The following is a 16,527-nucleotide window of genomic DNA, read 5'->3' as shown; positions in this document are numbered from 1 at the left end:
TCTGGGTATTACTGCGCCGCACGCGTGCATAGTAATACAACATGAGCAGTCAATCACGAATTATGCTCCTTCAGCTTGCTACTGATACTTGTATTATGCACATCTATATCTCTACGTCCCCGTCATCTCAGCAACACACTCTCACCATTCTCCACCTCCAAGAACCCAACATCTGCCCACTGCCTTCGCTCCTCCTCCTTCATCCCTTGCTTCTCCTGCTCCACCGCCTCCTGCAGCGTAATCACTTTCCGTCTCAGAAACCTCGCCACGATCCCACCGCCTCTTTTGATTTCGTCATGTGTACCAATCCAATATCGCGATTGCAGCTTCCTTTGCGCCTGCAACCCGTTGTGAGCACCTAGATTCAGCTTCTGCTTCGTGAGCGTGATGGCGTGTAGTCCGTGTAAGAGCGCGAGCGTATGGATCGGAGGCGACAAAGAGCGCAGGTCTGGGATCGCGGACGCGGATATGCCGTGCGGTGTGTATATGATCGCTTCCGCGGGCATGTCGACAGGTGAGGATATTGGCGAGTCGGCAGGTTTCTGGGACTGCGAGGATGGGAATGTGATCATGAGCGCGGCATGGTAGTAGAGTGCATCGGCAGGATTGATGAGGCGTGTGATGGAGACCCAGTCCGGCAGAGGAGGAAGAGAGGTTATGCGCCAGTCTGTATCACCGTCGGGCTGGAAGGCGGGGATGGGCACTATGGTGCGGAAGTGTTTGAAGCCTTGAATAACCGATACCGCACGCTTTTGGCGCGTCAGTCAGTTCTGATTACATAGGTCTGCGTATGATTGTCTGAACTCACATCGTTCGCAAATACTGCTACGTCGGGGTGTACTTGCATGAGCGTTTCCTTATGACAATGATCTGTGAATTCATGACTGATAGCCACGACATCAATCTGGCTAGGTCCTGGCTCAGACGAGACCCTAAGACCCTCTTCTTCACCACCTCCACCTTCAACACGACGTATCAATTGCTCCACCTCTTCTATGCTCCCGACCTTGCTCTCAGTCGCATGAAACTGCTGGCTGAACCAGCTCGCCACATCACTCTGACCACCCGCTAACCACGGATCAATCAGGACATTATAGAATTTCCTGAAATTCCCACTCTTCCGTCCACCCTTTGGCCGTGGAATCTGCAGTAGCCAGGACGAATCGGCGTTGAGGTGATGCAATAGGGGTCGTTGTGCCTCGAGTGATTGTGCTATCGAGGCGCGGAGGTCGCCTTGGAGCTGCGCAGCAGGCGTGTCAGTCATTTCTTCGCTGCTCGAGGGAACGTTGACGGCGTGATGAGCAGCGCCGTAGGGTGTAGGTCAGACATTATATGCAGAGCAGACGACATGTCATAGACTTCCTCAGCACATTTTAGTTGTGCTTGGGGCCGCGATGCACGCGCACGCCACGCCTCGAGCCGCACGTTTCTGAGCGGGTGGCGCAGGGAGCACAGCCGCACGGGCTCTGCGGGGTGGAACAAAACATGTTTCTTTCAAAATTCATTCACCTTCACTCATTATCACAATTACCTGCGTCTTCAACGAGCACATGACATGCGCTAGCGGGGATGTTTTTTTTGAGTGAGCATCTGATGCACGTTGTTACTCTAGCCAGCTTGCAGTTATAATATCCATACTCTTGTACCTCAACTTCCCTCGTACTGTATCTAGCTAGTAGCTTCACAATACATCCAAATCAAGAAAATATTGCATATCGAAGCAGTCGCCAAGTAGTAACGAGTATACAATCCTGAAATGTCCAGCTTCCATCCACCGCCTGGTCCTCCACCAGGTCAACAGAGCTATCAACCTCCTCCAGGACCACCACCGAGCCAGAAACTTCCAGCATACGAGACGCAATCACCTCCATATCCTCACAATTGGACCATCATTCCTGATACCTCGGAGCTTCCACCTCCGCCATCGCTATCATATGAAGTCTCACCAGCTGCAAATGCTTCTCCAGGAGACGCTTATCGCGGAGCACAATGGTGTTTAAAGAATCGATTATGGGCACCACGACCTTTAACCGCAGAGCAGCGCGAAGAAGTTCAAGCAGGATCTCTGCGACTCATCAAACAAAATCCATATCTCGGAGACGTCCTCGAAAACGGTAGACCAGGCACATATAGCTGCAGAACACATGCCAGCTGTGCAGATTCGATCCTATTGACGCACCTGCCAGCCTATTCGGCGTTGCATGATAGCCCATCAGTGACGGGAAGAAGCAAAACAATATATTTCGAGATACGTCCCTTGGTGCTAGGTCGTGACGGACAATCGAACCAGTATTCTGGACCACAGCATGAAGTGACGAAGAGCGAAAAGCACGGAATCAAGAATTTTTCGAGACTGTTTTCGCGCTCGTCTAACAAACAGAAAGAGGTCTCATCCTCTGGTCCATCTAACATGGTGCAGAACACGGACTCCGGGATAGCCATAGGTTACTGCGCGCCGCCGTATCCGCCATTCCGGCTGCCAGGGTGGCATCGTGGGAGTCTAGCGGTCCACTCTGACGACGGGCATCAGTACATCAACAACGATGAAGGAGGGTCCGATTTTACTACGCCGTTCTACGATGCCCAGGTTGTTGGGATAGGTATGACGTTTTCTTTGCCTCGAAAACCACCTACGTACGAGGGAGGAAGTCAAAATCCGCTAGATATCGAGGTCTTCTTCACGAGAGATGGTGTGAAGACGGGGGGATGGGACGGGAACGCAGAATTAGACTCAAAAAGTGCCGAAGGCGCAGTCGGTCTGAAAGGCGAGTGTGATCTCTTCCCTGTGGTCGGTGTTTTCGGGGGTGTCGATTTCAGCGTTGTTCTCGACCCATCAGGTTGGGTGTACACTCCTCCCGAGTAGCAAGACCATAGATGTCATGACACAAATGCCCGTGCGAATGAATAAGTCAAGATGTCTTCATTCTTTTTTGCCTCATGCCCTCCACCTTTTTTCTATCTTCTTCGAACTTCCTCTTCAGCTCCATTTCTCTCGCCTTCCTCTTCTCGCGACCTTGGAAGCGGTAGAAGTTCGTCAGTTCCTCCGCAGCCTTCTTCTTGCGCTCATCCTCTCTGGCTTTGGCTGCTTCTGCAGCCGCAAGGCTTACAGGTGCAGCACGTGAGCCTTGCCGAGTCACTGTTATGAAACCATCCTCATCAGGCGCACTGAGCTTCCGCATATTTCTCTCCTTTAAGGTTTGCAGAGTGTTGAATGTAGTGAGGTAAGAGTTAATGTGCGCAGTCAGAACATCGGGATTCGGGAATTTCAGTGCATGGTGTGCTTTGTAGCCTGTGGTAGTGTCAGCAGTATTCTCGTCGCACATAAGCTGAGACTTACGCTTTGATAGATCTTCGCCTTGCCATAAAATCTCTTCCCCTTTCTTGGCTCTTTTCTTAATGGCTTTCATAGCTATATCCGCACTTTTTGAGTCCACAAAGAGTACTACAGCCGAGCTTCCACTGGTGTGGACTTGCGTGTCCCATACTTGTGGCAAATCCGCGTCCTGTTCCAGCATTACTTTGAGCTCAGCAATACTTCTTTTGACCTTTGTCCCCCCTCTTACAGCCTCGCCATTATCATCTGCCATTTCACTTTCCCGCACCATCTTTCTATCATTTCCGAACGAGACATCCGCGACCCGTCCCGCCTCTCCTACCAGTGTCTTGAAAAGGGTCCTGATCGACGTTAGGCCAGAATCTATTGGTATATTGGCCAAGAAAAGCTGCCGTTTCTGGAGTTGCTCCTCTTCCGGGGTGGGGTTTCGAGGCGCATTTGGGCGGACGTAGAGGTAATGTGTTGCGGACTTTGGAAATGCGGGATGAGGCAGTATCGTCAGTGGCAGTATCGCAAAGTCTCCAGCAGTACCACTGGCGATTCCAGTGCTTTTCTTAGACATGTTGTAGTGTGCTGGTGCAATTGTGCATGTTGAACCTTCAGATCGCGGAGACAGGATTCTTTGAAGTTTGAAAATAAAGTGGGGCCCGAAATTTAAAATGGTTGGATTGGGAGCAGGCATTTCATATCAACCTCTGCCGTGTATCAGATAGATGGATAAAGATCCGACAGGAAAGTGTCGCATTTATGTACCAGAGCATCCAAAGCTCAAATACACAATCAACAGCTGCATCTTGTTGATAAGTCGCAAGCACGAACTTAGGCATTGGCCGGGGGGCTTTTGCTGGCATTTTGGTGATTGCAGCCATGGTAATCTAATAATGAACGATTCTCTTTATGATTTTCGTGCCCTGGCCAGGAAATAGTCCAGTGGCAAAGGCAGATCGTGAAATGAATTAAGAATGATTTGCGGCTATGTGACACTGTGCGCCAGACGCAGGAGTACAACCAGCCAGATGATATGTGGCTTCCGGATGAACGTAGAGTACATATGTCGTCGGTAGTAGACTTAATGAGTTCATAAACTATAATTTTGTTGCTCCTGAACTTACATATATGTTCTATGGCGAAATCAAATAACTCTATAGTGTGTATATACCAAAACCGATTATGTGGCTACGAGGGCAACGTAAAATATGCACAACATTGAACATGATACACTTACAATCCCAGACGGATAGAAACAGCTCTTCTGTGAGCCTCCAGTTCCTCAACCTTCGCTAATTGCATCACTGCAGGGCCCACATTCTGCAGACCTTCTTTGGTGAGGTTGGCGCTAGTGATATGTTTAACATATGACCCTAGATTGACTCCTGAGTACTGCTTGGCATACCCATAAGTTGCTATTCTCTGGTCAGCAAAGGACACTTGTCCCTCATCTTCCATTCACTTACGAAGAGAGTGATTTACACCAGCAGAGTAATCACCAACACTTTCAGGGGTCCAGGGTCCGACAAAGACACTACCAGCATTCTCTACCAAATCAACTACTTGCTCAGCATCCTTGACTTGTAAGATTAAGTGTTCAGGCGCATATTGATTGCTCATGACCATTGCTTCTCTAATGTCCTTGACTACAAGGGTCACAGAGTGACTGATAGCTCCACGTACGATGTCAACGCGAGGTAGAGCATTCGCTTGGGTATGAAGCTCATCCTCGATGGCTTGGAGCTCCTTTTCTGCCAGATTCACAGCAATCAAGATGACTTGAGAGTCTACACCATGCTCGGCCTGACTCAGCAAATCCGATGCCACGAACGATGGATCGGCCGTCGAGTCAGCCACGACAAGAACTTCACTTGGGCCAGCAGGCATGTCAATGCTGACTCCGGCCGACGTGTCGTTCGATACGAGCATCTTGGCGGCTGTCACAAATTGGTTACCTGGTCCTAGTATCTTGTCCACTTTGCTGATGCTCTCCGTCCCGTACGCCATTGCAGCGACTGCTTGAGCACCGCCGGCAAGGACGATGCTCTCGGCGCCAACCTTGTGCGCTGCATATACAATTTCGGGTGTGATAGATCCATCGGAACGAGGTGGTGAAGCGAGTACAATACGTTTGCACCCTGCAACCATAGCAGGGACACCAAGCATCAGGGCTGTGGATGGGAGCACGGCAGTGCCTCCAGGGACGTACAGACCTACGCCTTCTATTGGTCTTGAAAACCGAGAACAGACTACGCCGGGCATAGTCTCGACTATCAGCGGTTTCTCTTCCTTCTGCGCAGCATGGAAGCGACGAATGTTCTCGAAGGATATGTCAATCGCCTCGATCGTTTCAGGAGGTAGTCGCATCAAGGATGCAGGAAACGGCGCTTTTAAGACTGGACTCGTGAGTGATGTCGCTTTCTCGAATTTGTGCGTGTAATCCAAAACCGCGACATCTCCTCTTGTTCGTACATTTTCAATGATAGGTTTGACAATTCCCATGATTTTCTCTGTAGAACGTTGCGAAGGTCTTTTTAGAACATCTGAGATGGTTTCGAGAGAATCTGTTGCCGTTGTGAAGCGTCGCATTTGTATTCTGCCGTTTTGAAGTCCTGCTGGATCATGAACACCCTTCGGCACGGATGCAGCCTCCTTCAATATCTCTTTCTCTTCAGGCTCCTGTGATGCGCCGTTCTGGGAATCGAGTTTCTGCGCCCATGGTCCTTTAGCATCGCCTTTTCTTCGTTTTACCTTGAAGCTTTTCAGGTCGAGATTCCGTTCAACGTCTTCAAGTGATACACCAGCGGCGACACATTTTGTGAGAGCAAAGTACATAACATCAGCTGCTTCAAATGCAACTTCTGAAGTTGTCTTCGCCTCGCAAAGCTCGTTTGCTTCCTCCATGATTTTTGCGTTCAATAGCTCGGGATCATTGAACAGCCGCGAAGTGTATGATCCTTCCGGCGCAGACTCTTTACGGCTCTGCAGTGTTCGTTGCAATTTTGATAGACCTCTATATGCACCAAAGCAGGTAGGAGTTGCCAGATGGCAAAAGCCTCGGCCTTTCTGTCGTACAACGTAGCATAGGCAGTCTTGGTCACAATCCAGCTCAACTCGCACAAGCTCCTGGATATCACCGCTACTTTCGCCCTTGTACCAAAGACCTCTTTTGCGGCTACAGTATACACCTCGGCCCGTCCGGAGACTTTCAGCCACACTCTTTGCATTACTGTATACTAGTCCAAGTGCAATTCCTCTCTCGTCGGTGACCAGAGTTGTGAATAAGCCATCCGGTCGGTCACTCTTCGCGTTCGCAAGGAGTAAAGTCGCGACGCTTATCAGGGTTGGATTGGCCTCAGTGTCGACTGTGAGGAGGGTTGCTGGGGTGATAGAAATGGCAGAAAGCGCCGTTACCTTCAAGAGATGCTCAGAAGATGGCTGCGCGAACGACACATAGACGTCAGGTCGATCCGTACCGTATTCTTTCAGCCAAGCCTCCACGATCTCTGCGTCTTTTACTGCGTGGAAATATACTCCCACACTGGTGCCTGATATTGTATCGATGATCTCGTCTCTTCTTTCGCCAGAGATGGCAAGTACGACACGATCGAAGTCCAAATTCTCGATGGCCTTCAAGCGCTCTAATTGTAAACTGCTGACGAACACTTTTGATGCGCCGGAGTCAAGGAGGGAAACGATGTCATCAATCAAGTCGAGCTTAGAAACATCGAAGTAGGTCTGGTATAGTTTTAGTGTTTCGTAGAGGTATGCGAAAGCACTGTCGAGGGTGGCTGTCTCCACTTGCGCATGCACGACTCCAATGTAACTAAGTTCTTTCGGTGTCAAGCCTTGAATTGTGGTTGCGTACTTAGTCAGATCGATGGAAGGGATGAAGGATACCATCGTGTCTACTAGGGGAACTGTATCTCTTTCTGCTCCAATTGACAGGATTTGGGGATCAATTAATGTTTCTACGAGAGATGACTGTTCGTAAAATCAATCGTAGGCGGGGTAATTATCCAGGAACTTGATTTCCTGCTAGCACTAGCTAAGGTAGTTCCGACTAGGTACGGTCCCACAGCCTACTCGTCCCTTAAGCATCCTTCGAATCTGATTTCATCAGATCCTGGATTTTAGATGATGTGGGGTCGGTCTTGAATACGATTACATTCAATTGTATTGCATATGATGAGATGTTATGCATGCCAGTCGGATTCAAATAGCCGTTGATTTAGAAATGTCGATGTCTAGTGATATACATGGATTACCCACGTCACCTCATCCACCAAGGTTCCGATTCCTCGCCTGGTATTAGGAGTCACCCAACTTGCCATCTATCGCCTGCAAGGTCTTCATAATCGCACGAACTTCTTCCGCATGCATATATTCACTGCTCGTAATGGATGGCTTACCGACTCAGGTGACGAAAGATACCACCATACCAGAAGATCATACAAGTTTCTTACGGTTATCTCACGGTTTCCTCTTCTTCGTGCTGGGCCGTTTCCAGGCTAATTAGATACTCCAGCTGGCAATTAATTTCCGTCCTCTTCGCCGTCTTCTTCTTGCGTTGCGTGTCCATCGTCGGATCCCCATTCTTCGATCGTAGCGTCGACCCAAGCATCGCGTTCAGCTTCCATTTTACGATTACGCTCTGCAGTCTGACGCGCGAGATGCTCCTTCCAATCTCTCAGTGCATCTTCTAATTGTGACACATGTCGAATGAATTCTGGGTTCGGCACATACCCACTCGATGGATGGCGCCTCATCTGGCTTCGCATGTAATCCATGCAGAGCCTGTATCTCGTGTGTCTGTCGTTTCCTTGGTAGCGGAAGAACCATGGGCATTCTAGACCTCGTATGGCTTCAAGGGGCTGCATGATAAATCTCTCGTTAGTGTAAAGTGCAGTCGATGGGGCTATGCCTCCATCCGCTTCGTCTGCGGCTAACAGACTGCAACGCGGAGTCAATCCTCTTCCAAGGCGCCAAAATCCCGCCCAGGGTTCTACAAGATCAAGCCCTCGGTCACCATCGTAGAGAGTAACTTCCAAGTATAGAAGATGCGGTTTAGTGGGGCCTTTTGTCAAGAGCTCTACTAAGCTCTGAAGATTCTGCCGCATCCCAAGGCATTTTTCCTTTGCTTTCCATTGTTGGCCTTCAGAATTGGACAAGGGAACTGTACCTCCCCAGATATTCAATTTTAGCTTATGGATTCGCGCAAATGAAAAGATCCAATTTGACTGCCGATTGCCCTCTGCGCTGGAAACCCTGTTGCCGAACTTGGTGTCGCCGTGTGAGAGACTAAAGCCGTACTGGTTGATCTTATCGATGACGGGAAGATCCAGAAATCTTACGCCGTGTTCGGAAAGATCGAGCTCGAAGGTGTAGTTTTCATAAAGAATGGTAGCAACCTCTTGGCACATTTGTGAGTTGACGAGAAGTAATGCTAATGCATTGTTAGAGCCTTTGTATGACCAACGCGTCTTCTCTGGTAATTCTGTAGGGCTGCCTTTCAGACAATTGTTGACATGTACATCTTTGTCTGCATCTGATATACCAGTGATGTCAACACTGCAGACAGGACAATTCGAACCATCCACGTGGCCATCTGGCATATCACGCGCCTGTCTTATTGGACGGATTTCGAAAATGCTGTCTTTTGGCGGCAGGAAGTATTCGTAGATCGTCCTCCGTATTTCTAGTGGTAGTTCCCAGAGCAACTGAGCTGATCTAGCTGTTGGGTTCTCACGTATCCTGGACAACACCATGTTCCACATCTCGTGTTCTAACGATGTGGGATCGAGGCTATCAACTTTGGATTTGATAAGATCAACGACCTCGTCAGGGAGCCGGGGTCTCAGGGAAGCAAGATTCTGCAGAATGATTTCGTCTGTACCTGGATGGTCCCATTCTGCCGTTCGATCAGGTGGAAGGTCTCCCGCATTCTCATCCGCCGTATGTTCACTATGCGAATCTTCAGGCGGACCTGCAGTGTCTTGAGACTCTGATGGTACGTCTGAATTTGTCATGGTTGAGATAGTAGAGGGAATAGAATATTAACGTACTATATAGTCATGAATATAAGAGAATTAGAATGAGAGTTGTGACGAAAAGAGTGTCTTCTCTGGGATAAGATGAGCTTGGAAAGTGCAGATATTCGGTGTGTGATTTAGACGTGAACTCGTGTCACGGTAACGCATCCGAACGTTGTTTAATCTAACCTTATTAAACGGAACAGCGTGCCTGCCATATTACAGTGCTAGCCAAAGTGAAAGTTTTTGTTCAACTATATGAACCAGACGTGAAGTACACAGCTTGCATAAGACGATCCCTACCGAAACCGAATTCACTTACACACCAAATCAGGTGGTGCCGAGTCACACCTTACTTAACGTTGAATTTAATTGTGGTAATTACTCCTAGTAGAGCTGTTTGTTTGAATGCAACTGGTGCGCTTGAGTCCATGCGCTCTTGTCCATGCACTTATAAAGGTAACATATGTATCAAGAATAGTCATGGCAGGGACTTTTTAAGTGTGTCTTCATATATCGAGGGTATCTAGTGAGCAACAGTTCCGCCCTGCGTGATGTTCTTCTCGCCCTGTCTCTCGGCATTCTGGCGCCTTATCAGTACATGACTCTTGTGGTGAGATCAAATGCATAGTCTCGCAGAGAACCTACCTCATTCTCAAGAACAGTGCCTTTCTCCAGTATCAACTTCACAACTTCATCATCCTTGTGTGTGCCGAACTCGTTGTCGAGCGCTGAGTTGGAGGCTGTGTCAAGGATACCTTGGTTGCCATGCCTACGGTATGCATGCGTTAACACGACACGGCAGTCAACGCAACTCGAGAACGTAATTGTACTGACTTGTGAGTGACGAAGACCTTCCAGCCACTGACTACCTGAGCCAACGGTATAGTCTTGTCGGTCTTCCAGTCCTCGACAGCCTTGGCATCGTCGACAAGAATCACGAAGTCATCTTCTTGTCCCTTGTAGTGAACTCTGGTCTGGGTAGCATTACCACGAGGCATGATGATGGAAGTATCTGAATGGGTGAGATTGAATTGTAGAGTGGTTCGGCTTGGGATGTGTTTGTGCGAGGAGCAATGGAGTTGGACGATATTCAGTGTAGGAGTTGCGGACTGGCGAGCTTTATGAGAGCTCTCGAAGCTGCTGCCGCCCAGTCCTCCAGTTGGCACGCGCGCAAGTTACGTCATTCCCCCAAGCTCCCCCTCTATCAACACAAGGTTGCAGCAATCACGGTGCCAACGCATGGATGGCATCACGGGCCACCATCTGAACATCTACAACAACATGCCAGTAGTGGTATCAAGTCCGTTCAATAACACCACAATAGTCATTCAAGGTGCTCACAAGCGGTACGTTGCATGCTGGAGTAAGAGTATTATTTGCGTTTGTATCTGTTTGCTTGTCATGCTAGTAGGATTACGAGCATCCAAATTCCGAGAGATATTCCACCGTCCACGCGCAAGAATATCCTAGTCAAGCATGCAAGCTGTAGAATGCGTGACGCCATCGTAAAACATACCTCCCGTGCACGGACAGACTTCAACACCATACAAGGCACGACAAGGTTCGGGACAGCGCGGCTGTACCTTGCAGATCCAGCCGTTGCGTAGATCTTGATCGGCGACCTTCCTCGGAGTACCAAACATAAACTCGAGTCGAGTCGTGAAGGTTCACCGTTATGACATGATCTTGTGCAGGTCTTAGGCCTGGACCCTTGAGTATACCATTGTATCAGGGCAGGAATTTCCAGAACCGACTCTTCTGTTTGCGAATTGTTTTCGAAATAGTACCAAGGCCGGAACTACCCGATGGTGCTTTATGTTTGGGTTTCATCCACTCGCTTTCGGTACATGTCTTGTCGTTCGGCGGTGTTGAGAATGTGTATGCCGAAAGAGACGTGCTGGAGGCCTCTATTGCCATCGATATATCTGATCGAGGCCGATTGCGACCAGCAATGAAAGACGTTGGTCTAGACACTCTTCTTGAAGACCGTATACTGTGACGATTACTAGTCACTCTGTTCGACTTCTGGATTCTATTATGCCGCCTATCTGCAAGGTCGAAGTCGGCGGGTAAGAATCTCAATGGATCGTTATGGAAGTCCACATGAGGGGGACTGGGCCGCTTCCCAGCTATGCTATGTGACGAACCCAGGACAGGCGGTGAAGTCTTCCGCCCGCTTCTCAAAGCATCTTCCGCCCGGCGTCGACTCAAATTGTTGACGCTGGCAGACCTCTTGGAGAAGTTGCTCGTGAGGCTAGCCATACTCATTTTTCGCATCACAGCATTGGCAGAAGCTCGGATGGAATTTTCGCTGCGACGGCCGGACATACCAGGATATGGCAAGACCTCTTTCGTCCAGACGTCTACAAGAGCATTCTCTAGTCGAACACGCTCTGCTCTTCGGGGTGTCAGAATAGGCACATTGTTTGTTGACAAAAGGGAATGCGACCTCGCTACTGGTATTTGTACCGTTGGCTGTCCAGGATCTGACAGTTTACGAGCTTGTGTATTCTTGATTATAACCTGATGAATGTTTATCCGAGGACCAAGTGTTTGAGCTCGATGGACTGACAGTCGCCGCACGAAGCTTTCGGCTTGTCCGAATACGGATCCCAATGACTTGAGATCGAGGTGACGACAAGCAAAGATATCTTGTACGGAGAGTCGGCCCTCCGCGAAATCATGATTCTCTGATGCGATGCGTTCCCGAAGATTTCGCCGCCATTGCTCTTCCTCTTCTGCTGAACAAGCACTCATAACTATCTCGTACAGCTTGTGTTCGGATTCGAAGACTAACTTCCATGTAAAGGCGGCAGTGTAACACTGGAGACCTTTTAGGGCTGTTAGCTATGTCCAATACCTAACCCAAGTGTTATCGTAACGTACCCTTCCCGTTGTCGGCTTCTTCGAGTGAACCACCTGCCAAAGCAATCGCCGCGACAACACTGTACGACGAAAACGACCGATTCGGCGTTGCAAGAATTAGGCATGATCTATACAATGCGCAAATCATGTATTGTCCCAATACTCGGTCATTCGCTTGGTATGCAATGTGTAGAACACCACAAAGCATTACATGGCCAAGGAGGCTGAAAATTATGGGCTTGGACAAGGTCTATAAGACTGTGTCAGCACACACTCACGCTGTCGCACTGATTCGGTACTACCTGGTGCTCGAAATCAAATCTATCTTGCAAAATCCACGATATCTCCATAAGCTTTCTGGCCGCAGGATTATTCGTAGCTCTGTCTATCTCTCTATTCGTTTCCCGCATTCGGAAGAGCGCTTTCTCAAGTTCCGCATGTGACTCCGGATCATCATAGACTGGTGTCTGCTTCGAAAGGGTCTCTAACATGAGACATAGCTTAGTCACGCGCTGTACAGGCTGAATATCCCAATCAGTGACTCGTTGTTCGGATAGTGGCTTTCGTTCAGCATACCTTTATGAAAAGGTCTTGCACTGTAAGCCCCTTTCGACTTTCAGATCCACGGTGATTCAGAGAGAGCAGGGCAGTCGAGAGTGCTTCTATGCCTCTCTCATAGTCAGACAATGGTACATTTTCCCTGCTTTGCTCCATGTCCTTCTTCATCTCCTCAAAGTGTGCGACATATTGCTCGTACGCAAAAAATCGTTTCATCTACGTGCTGGTCAGTTACTGACCGGGACGAGAGGGTTAGAAAGTCCTAGACTCGTGTATCGATACGAACATATTTGTTGAAGACTTTTGCAACACTACCTGCAGTGATCGTATCGACAACTTGCTTCTGTCTTTCATTGGACCCTACTCTGATATCAATCGAGTGTCTCTGTACTCGTCCGAGCTTCCTAAACACTTCTCTTTCAGACACTGCTTCAGCGCTCTTCCATCGAACGTGTTTCGGCCTTCTGCATGTGGTGAGGGAAGGCTTCGCTACGTCCTTGATACTTTCAGATCCTGGAATTGCTGCATGGAGGTCACGCAGTAGATCTTCGTGTAGCTGGATGATCTGTGCGACATTCCTGTGGAATGATCGACGAGTTTCTGTGGAGAATGATGGAATTGATGCTAGTAGGGTGAAGTATACCTGGATGACTGATCAGTATGAGCAGGGGTATAAGTGTAGTTCGTCTGCGTACATTGACGAGAGCTTTCATATCGCTGATGTAGCTCTCCTCCGTAGCCAGAAGCTCGGAAAGGATTTCTCCTCTTTTCCGTGCTCGATCCCAGGATCGCTCATCCATGAGGGGAGTACGTTGAGCGGGCGTACTTTCCGTGGAGATTCTAGCGTCACCATTCTCAATTCCACTATTGTCACGCCTGCTATTGATCGACCGGTTTCCTGTAGCCCATGGAGGGCGATGTGTGCTTGCAAGGGTGATCGATGCTGATTTGACAGTTGTGACGAATCCCATGGACGATGATAGAGAAAGACTTTTTTCATGAGTTGCTTGAGGGAGCCTGAGAGATCGATTACATAGTTTTCTATTCAATACTAGAGCGCGAGATACTTCAGACTCACAGGTCGATGATCCACCTGGCAGCACTTCGTTGTCAATCTTACGCCTTCGGAGGGTACTCATCCATCGGCGGAAATGTGTCTGTATTGGTACGACTTGCTCAGGTACAGTGTCATGATAGGTACTTGTATCGCAAGAGGATATGTGGGTTTTCGAGCAGGAGGAAGACAGTGAAGAACCTTCACTGAATGGCCCGCATGACTCGTCAAGGCTGGCTAGAATGTCTTCAATTTCTTCTGCTCTCGATCCAACAATCGGACGAGCAAAGCTCTGTTCGGCGCCGTTCGAGACACTAGATGATCGTCCGGGACTGGGTAAGCTGGAAGTGCGCTCCGGATGAGGATGGCGCCCAATTACCCAGATGGGCTTCCGCGGTATGTTCTGGGAATGTCGTCGCGCAGAATCCCGCGTTTTGAGGTCCTGAAGCAAGTCAAGTACATTGTGGTCTTGCGGTCGTGGAGAGACATTCTCTTTCGTTGGAGTCCACGAAGATAATTGTATAGATGTCAGTGATAGAAGGGAAGAGCCTGAAACATTGCGTGCGGGAAAATGACGAATCGTTGAGGTATCATCTACTAAAGGTGAAGTTGTCCTAGGTGAGCCGGTCTTGATGTAGGACGTGTCGCTGAATGATCGTTTCAAGGGACTCAATGGCGGCAATGAGAGGATGTAAGCCATAACGGTATCTGTGTTTAGCACCAGGCTTAAGTATGACAATGCGAGAAAACAGAAGATGACATTAAGTTAAGATGACAAGCTTGTCTGGCGCACGAAGGTAGGTATGCCGACCTATGGAAAGCTTTTGCGATCTGAAGGTCATGGATGCGCTGCTGATTATGCGTGAGTGGAAAGAACAACATGATACTGGTTCTTAATAGCAATTGCGATCGGCTCATCGCATCATTTCAAATGGTCCAGGAACGAGGCGTCTGTTCAATTGCACCATTGAGTACTGGTGCCATTCAGTACGGGTGAGAATGTTTCGAATCATCTCGCATCTTCCGTGCCACGTGCAAATCAGATCCGATAATGTATTCTCGGACGAATTGGCTGTGCGACAGTGCACATATAGTTTTAGAAGTACGCTATCTCGAGACCTCTAAGCTGTGAGTCTGCGACATGACGCGCAGGGTGAGGATAGCAGAACGTGTGTACGAAAGGATCCTAGAAAGAAGAACGAAGTGACAACCTCACGCCTCTAATTGTTATTCATCCATGTTGCTAGTTCTACCTACTTGGGCTAGACCGAGTCTTATAGTGTTCCACCCTCAGCTGGAGCTTCTTGTGGATACCCCTCCCCTCCTTCAGCAGCTACCAAGCTTCGAATTCATGCGCATCTCAACACAGCAACTGTTTTACGGCTTCAACCAACACCAATCTACGGATGGATGATATACATACGCCCACAGTTCCGTCGGGACCGGTAACTGTGCAAGACTCTTCGAATGGAGTCAACAAAGACAAACTGTCTCTTCTGCAGCTGATCAACGAGAAAGAGCGAGTGGAGGCAGAGCTCTCTACGCTTGGATCAGTTCTGGACTCTGTGAGCCTAGAAGAGGCTTCGTTGCGTGTCAGGACTGACAAGAATATAGCATAGCGTAAACATGAACACTGGTCTCACCACCTTCGACGGCTTTCCCAGAAGTGATATTGATGTTGCCCAGAGTACGGTCTTCCTTTTCTCAGCAGAGCCTCGAACCTCTGCTTACAGGATCATAGTACGAACTACCAGAGCACGAATAATACACCTACGTAACGACTACAAAGATCTCATGAGTCGTATAGAGAAGGGACTCCATGCGCATCACGCCAACCAGATCACTCAGAATGGCTCCTCCACTCCTCCTAGCAGTCGACCAGTCGCAGCAAGTGCACCAAGCGCACCAGACATTCAGGGCAGTACTACAGGCATCCCTTTCGCAAAAGTAAACAGTGTGGTCTCTGGCAGCCCCGCGGATGAAACTGGGATGAAAGTGGGTGACTTGATAACACAGTTCGGCTCAGTAAATTGGGCGAACCATGAAAAGCTAGCCAAGGTGGCAGAAGCAGTTGCTAGTAGTGAAGGAGTACGTCTGCACACTATCTTGCGCGCGCGCATGCCAAATCGCCCTGTTTCTAGGCATGGACAGCGAGCGTGGCTAATATCTTCTGCAGAGACCCATACAAGTGGAACTGTCTCGAACCGGCGAGCGGGTCTCAGTCCAGTTGACACCGCGGCGCGATTGGGGAGGGCGGGGACTCTTAGGATGTCATCTTCTACCAGTGTAGTCGCGAAACGTAGTCTGCCGATAAGTAATCGCCTTCGTGGCGCGCATGGAATGGAGTTTTAGCCACATGGACAGGTCTTAGCAAGGTGTATGATAGTAGTACAGGCTGTGGTTTGGGCAATGCCTAAAAAATGGAATGAAAGAAACCTCGCTAGTTCGCTAGGCAGCCATGGCTTAGAAATGTGAGGTGTTCTGCCTTGGGTATGGTCACGTGCGTGGCTTATATAAGAAGCCAAGAGCCTGTCACCGCCCGGCAACAGCCACCAAACAACAATTTCGTTTTCGTCCTTAGTTCCTCTCGCCCCACGATCATCACACACTACACCTCCCACCTTCGTCCACCAGTCCCGCTCCCCACCACTTGCAACTTTTTTACGACCCGACAAGCATTGGAACATCTCTCT

At 49.1% G+C, this 16,527-nt stretch overlaps 8 protein-coding genes across 8 annotated transcripts; 2 read left to right on the top strand and 6 right to left on the bottom strand.

Annotated features, from left to right (window-relative positions):
- Positions 1-64: 64 nt before the first annotated feature.
- On the bottom strand, positions 65-1,388 carry EJ05DRAFT_537957 (uncharacterized protein). The gene is made up of 2 exons (XM_033749419.1): positions 809-1,388; positions 65-749 (listed from the first exon to the last, which is right to left on the bottom strand). The coding sequence occupies exons 1-2, from the start codon at positions 1,262-1,264 to the stop codon at positions 123-125; spliced, it is 1,083 nt and encodes a 360-aa protein (XP_033601076.1). The 5' UTR covers positions 1,265-1,388; the 3' UTR covers positions 65-122.
- A 121-nt stretch (positions 1,389-1,509) lies between these two features.
- Positions 1,510-2,944, top strand: EJ05DRAFT_475932 (uncharacterized protein). Its single transcript, XM_033743919.1, has one exon. It carries the CDS (start codon positions 1,757-1,759, stop codon positions 2,861-2,863), a length of 1,107 nt encoding a protein of 368 aa, XP_033601075.1. The 5' UTR covers positions 1,510-1,756; the 3' UTR covers positions 2,864-2,944.
- Positions 2,910-3,896, bottom strand: EJ05DRAFT_500142 (uncharacterized protein; the record flags this gene model as incomplete). The annotated part of the gene is made up of 2 exons (XM_033746955.1): positions 2,910-3,289; positions 3,338-3,896. The coding sequence occupies 2 exons, from the start codon at positions 3,894-3,896 to the stop codon at positions 2,910-2,912; spliced, it is 939 nt and encodes a 312-aa protein (XP_033601074.1).
- Positions 3,897-4,279: 383 nt separating this feature from the next.
- EJ05DRAFT_464467 (tri-functional histidine biosynthesis protein) lies at positions 4,280-7,360 on the bottom strand. The gene is made up of 2 exons (XM_033742750.1): positions 4,789-7,360; positions 4,280-4,737 (listed from the first exon to the last, which is right to left on the bottom strand). Exons 1-2 carry the CDS (start codon positions 7,223-7,225, stop codon positions 4,556-4,558), a joined length of 2,619 nt encoding a protein of 872 aa, XP_033601073.1. The 5' UTR covers positions 7,226-7,360; the 3' UTR covers positions 4,280-4,555.
- Positions 7,361-7,605: 245 nt separating this feature from the next.
- EJ05DRAFT_475929 (uncharacterized protein) lies at positions 7,606-8,225 on the bottom strand. Its single transcript, XM_033743918.1, has one exon. The coding sequence runs from the start codon at positions 8,200-8,202 to the stop codon at positions 7,858-7,860; it is 345 nt and encodes a 114-aa protein (XP_033601072.1). The 5' UTR covers positions 8,203-8,225; the 3' UTR covers positions 7,606-7,857.
- A 1,343-nt stretch (positions 8,226-9,568) lies between these two features.
- On the bottom strand, positions 9,569-10,475 carry EJ05DRAFT_359699 (shwachman-Bodian-diamond syndrome protein). The gene is made up of 3 exons (XM_033741052.1): positions 10,192-10,475; positions 10,003-10,126; positions 9,569-9,937 (listed from the first exon to the last, which is right to left on the bottom strand). The coding sequence occupies exons 1-3, from the start codon at positions 10,353-10,355 to the stop codon at positions 9,881-9,883; spliced, it is 345 nt and encodes a 114-aa protein (XP_033601071.1). The 5' UTR covers positions 10,356-10,475; the 3' UTR covers positions 9,569-9,880.
- A 610-nt stretch (positions 10,476-11,085) lies between these two features.
- EJ05DRAFT_500138 (uncharacterized protein) lies at positions 11,086-14,534 on the bottom strand (the record flags this gene model as incomplete). Its single annotated transcript, XM_033746954.1, has 6 exons — positions 11,086-12,188; positions 12,244-12,472; positions 12,525-12,743; positions 12,799-12,996; positions 13,067-13,423; positions 13,476-14,534. The coding sequence occupies 6 exons, from the start codon at positions 14,532-14,534 to the stop codon at positions 11,086-11,088; spliced, it is 3,165 nt and encodes a 1,054-aa protein (XP_033601070.1).
- A 441-nt stretch (positions 14,535-14,975) lies between these two features.
- On the top strand, positions 14,976-16,403 carry EJ05DRAFT_537950 (uncharacterized protein; the record flags this gene model as incomplete). The annotated part of the gene is made up of 5 exons (XM_033749418.1): positions 14,976-15,003; positions 15,266-15,399; positions 15,449-15,521; positions 15,576-15,922; positions 16,011-16,403. The coding sequence occupies 5 exons, from the start codon at positions 14,976-14,978 to the stop codon at positions 16,122-16,124; spliced, it is 696 nt and encodes a 231-aa protein (XP_033601069.1). The 3' UTR covers positions 16,125-16,403.
- Between the last annotated feature and the right edge of the window lie 124 nt (positions 16,404-16,527).

The sequence above is a fragment of the Pseudovirgaria hyperparasitica genome (assembly GCF_010093815.1).
Source record: "Pseudovirgaria hyperparasitica strain CBS 121739 unplaced genomic scaffold EJ05scaffold_7, whole genome shotgun sequence".
Taxonomy (NCBI): Eukaryota; Fungi; Ascomycota; class Dothideomycetes; order Acrospermales; family Acrospermaceae; genus Pseudovirgaria; species Pseudovirgaria hyperparasitica.
The sequence above is the reverse complement of the archived record's forward strand: the minus strand, read 5'-3'. Positions and strand labels throughout refer to the sequence as shown.